Source organism: Colobus angolensis, unplaced genomic scaffold (genome assembly GCF_000951035.1).
Source record: "Colobus angolensis palliatus isolate OR3802 unplaced genomic scaffold, Cang.pa_1.0 Scaffold103, whole genome shotgun sequence".
Classification (NCBI taxonomy): Eukaryota; Metazoa; Chordata; class Mammalia; order Primates; family Cercopithecidae; genus Colobus; species Colobus angolensis.
Window position 1 is genome coordinate 454486 of NW_012111253.1, and position 2077 is coordinate 456562.

Below are 2077 nucleotides of genomic sequence, written 5' to 3' on the forward strand. Positions count from 1 at the left end.
ATGCAAAGGGCAGCCCCTCCAAGGCAAAGAATTATCTGGTCTAAAATGTCAATAGTGTGGAGACTGAGAAAAACTGAACTAGATGGCCATGAATTTGCGGGGTCCCTATCTAGTACACTGGCAGCGCCTAGAATTGCTAAATTCATCTTCCGTTTGGAACGGCAGCATGGGGTTAGTGAGAGGAAGGCGTCTGGGGCTGGCTGCTGGCTTTAAAGGCGTACGTGCAAATCTTCTTGAAGCTGATAACGGGACGCAAGAGAGCCAGGTAGGTAATCTATTGCAGCAGGTCAAGTGATGATGTCGAAAAGGCCGCGTGTGCCGGGCACTGTGGTAGGGAAAGCGCTCCGCACACCCCGCCTAAGCGCTCCTGGGACAGAGGCATCCCGCAAGTCCGACCAAAAACAAATCCTACAGCTGCTGGGACTGGGAAGGCGTTAAGTGACACACCGGAAGCAGCCTAGTGGCTGAGGCGTCCTTCTCCCTAGCAACCGGTTGCGAAGGAAGTAGTTGCTGTAGCGCGCCCTGTGCGCCTGCGCGGAGGCGCCGGCTGCTGACGTGGAACTGGGGGCCAGGCCGGCCGAGCCGGGCCCGCGGCGGAGTGCTGCAGAGTCTCTGGGGTGGCATTTCCGCCAGCGAGGCTGGGGATGGGGGCGCCGCTGCTGTCTCCCGGTTGGGCAGCTGGGGCTGCCGGTCGGCGCTCGTATGTGCTGCTGGCGCCCTTCCTGCTGACGCTGCTGCTGGTGCGGCCCTCGGGGGCCCTGGTGGAGGGGCTCTACTGCGGCACGCGGGACTGCTACGAGGTGCTGGGCGTGAGCCGCTCGGCGGGCAAAGCGGAGATCGCGCGGGCCTACCGCCAGCTGGCCCGGCGCTACCACCCCGACCGCTACCGGCCGGAGCCCGGCGACGAGGGCCCCGGCCGGACGCCGCAGAGCGCCGAGGAGGCTTTCCTGCTGGTGGCAACCGCCTATGAGACACTCAAGGTGAGGCCTGCGGGAGCGGAGGGGCTTCGAAGCACGGCCGCGGGACGCGCACGGCGCCTTCCGACCCCGGGCCGCGGAGAGTAGGCCTCTGTGACTCCGAAACTGAGCGCATCCGCCGCCGCGACCTTTAAGATACTCACGTTTCCCACATGGCCCTGTGAAAGAGCCGAGTCGGCCCCCTGGGGTCTCAGGCGGCACAGCTAACCTCCTCGTCTTCCTCCTTTTTGTGACAGTCATTGTTATGCAAAGCTTTGGTCATCTTACGATTTCGTGAAAATATTTTAATAACGTGCATTTCACATTCCAAAAGCAGGGTGATCATTATTAGTGGGATCCGGGGTCGCCCACAACAGGGAAAGTGTGGAATATCGACTGACAGCTGTGATCGCATCAGTTTGATAGGACAGAAATTTGGTTTCTGGCAATAGTGTTAATGGTGACACTTAGCTTGGGTTTTAGGAACTAAGAAAACACCGAGAAGAGCAATGAACAACCAGTCAAGAAACCAGATGTGACTCTTTGCTGTGACACCCCAGTGTGACCTTGGATAGTGACTTAATATGTTGGAATAGCTGTTTCTTCATATGCCAAATTAAGGCCATGATACCTCCTCCCAGGGTTATTATGGGGATTAAATGATAAGTGTACGAACCGCCCCCCTTTCCATAGGACCCATAAATGGGTGCTTAATGACTTGGGTACAAAACTCTGAGAATTTCTAGTAGGAAATATTTTGTGAATATGTATTTATATGTATTTATATGTATTTAATATGTATTTCATTTGACAGAATATGTATTTATATGTATTTATACATATTAATACATGTATTAATACATATAATATAATATTATATTAATAATATATTAATATGTATTTATATGTATTTATATGTATTTAATATGTATTTCATTTGACAGAATATGTATTTATATGTATTTATATGTATTTAACCCATTTGGGGCTTTTTTTTTTTTTGAGACAGAGTCTTGCTCTGTCCCCCAGGCTGGAATGCAGTGGTGTGATCTTGGCTCACTGCAACCTCCGCCTCCTGGGTTCAAGTAGTTCTCTCAGCCTCAGCCTCCTGAGTAGCTGGG

At 52.3% G+C, this 2077-nt stretch overlaps 1 protein-coding gene across 1 annotated transcript in view; it reads left to right on the forward strand.

Moving 5' to 3' along the window:
- Nucleotides 1-581: 581 nt before the first annotated feature.
- The window catches only part of LOC105511557 (dnaJ homolog subfamily C member 25), a 22720-nt gene continuing 21224 nt past the window's right edge, over nt 582-2077 (forward strand). Inside the window, exon 1 of the mRNA XM_011941721.1 lies at nt 582-980. Coding sequence (XP_011797111.1) covers nt 645-980 — 336 coding nt within the window. The 5' untranslated portion in view covers nt 582-644. The remainder of the gene's footprint in view (nt 981-2077) is intronic.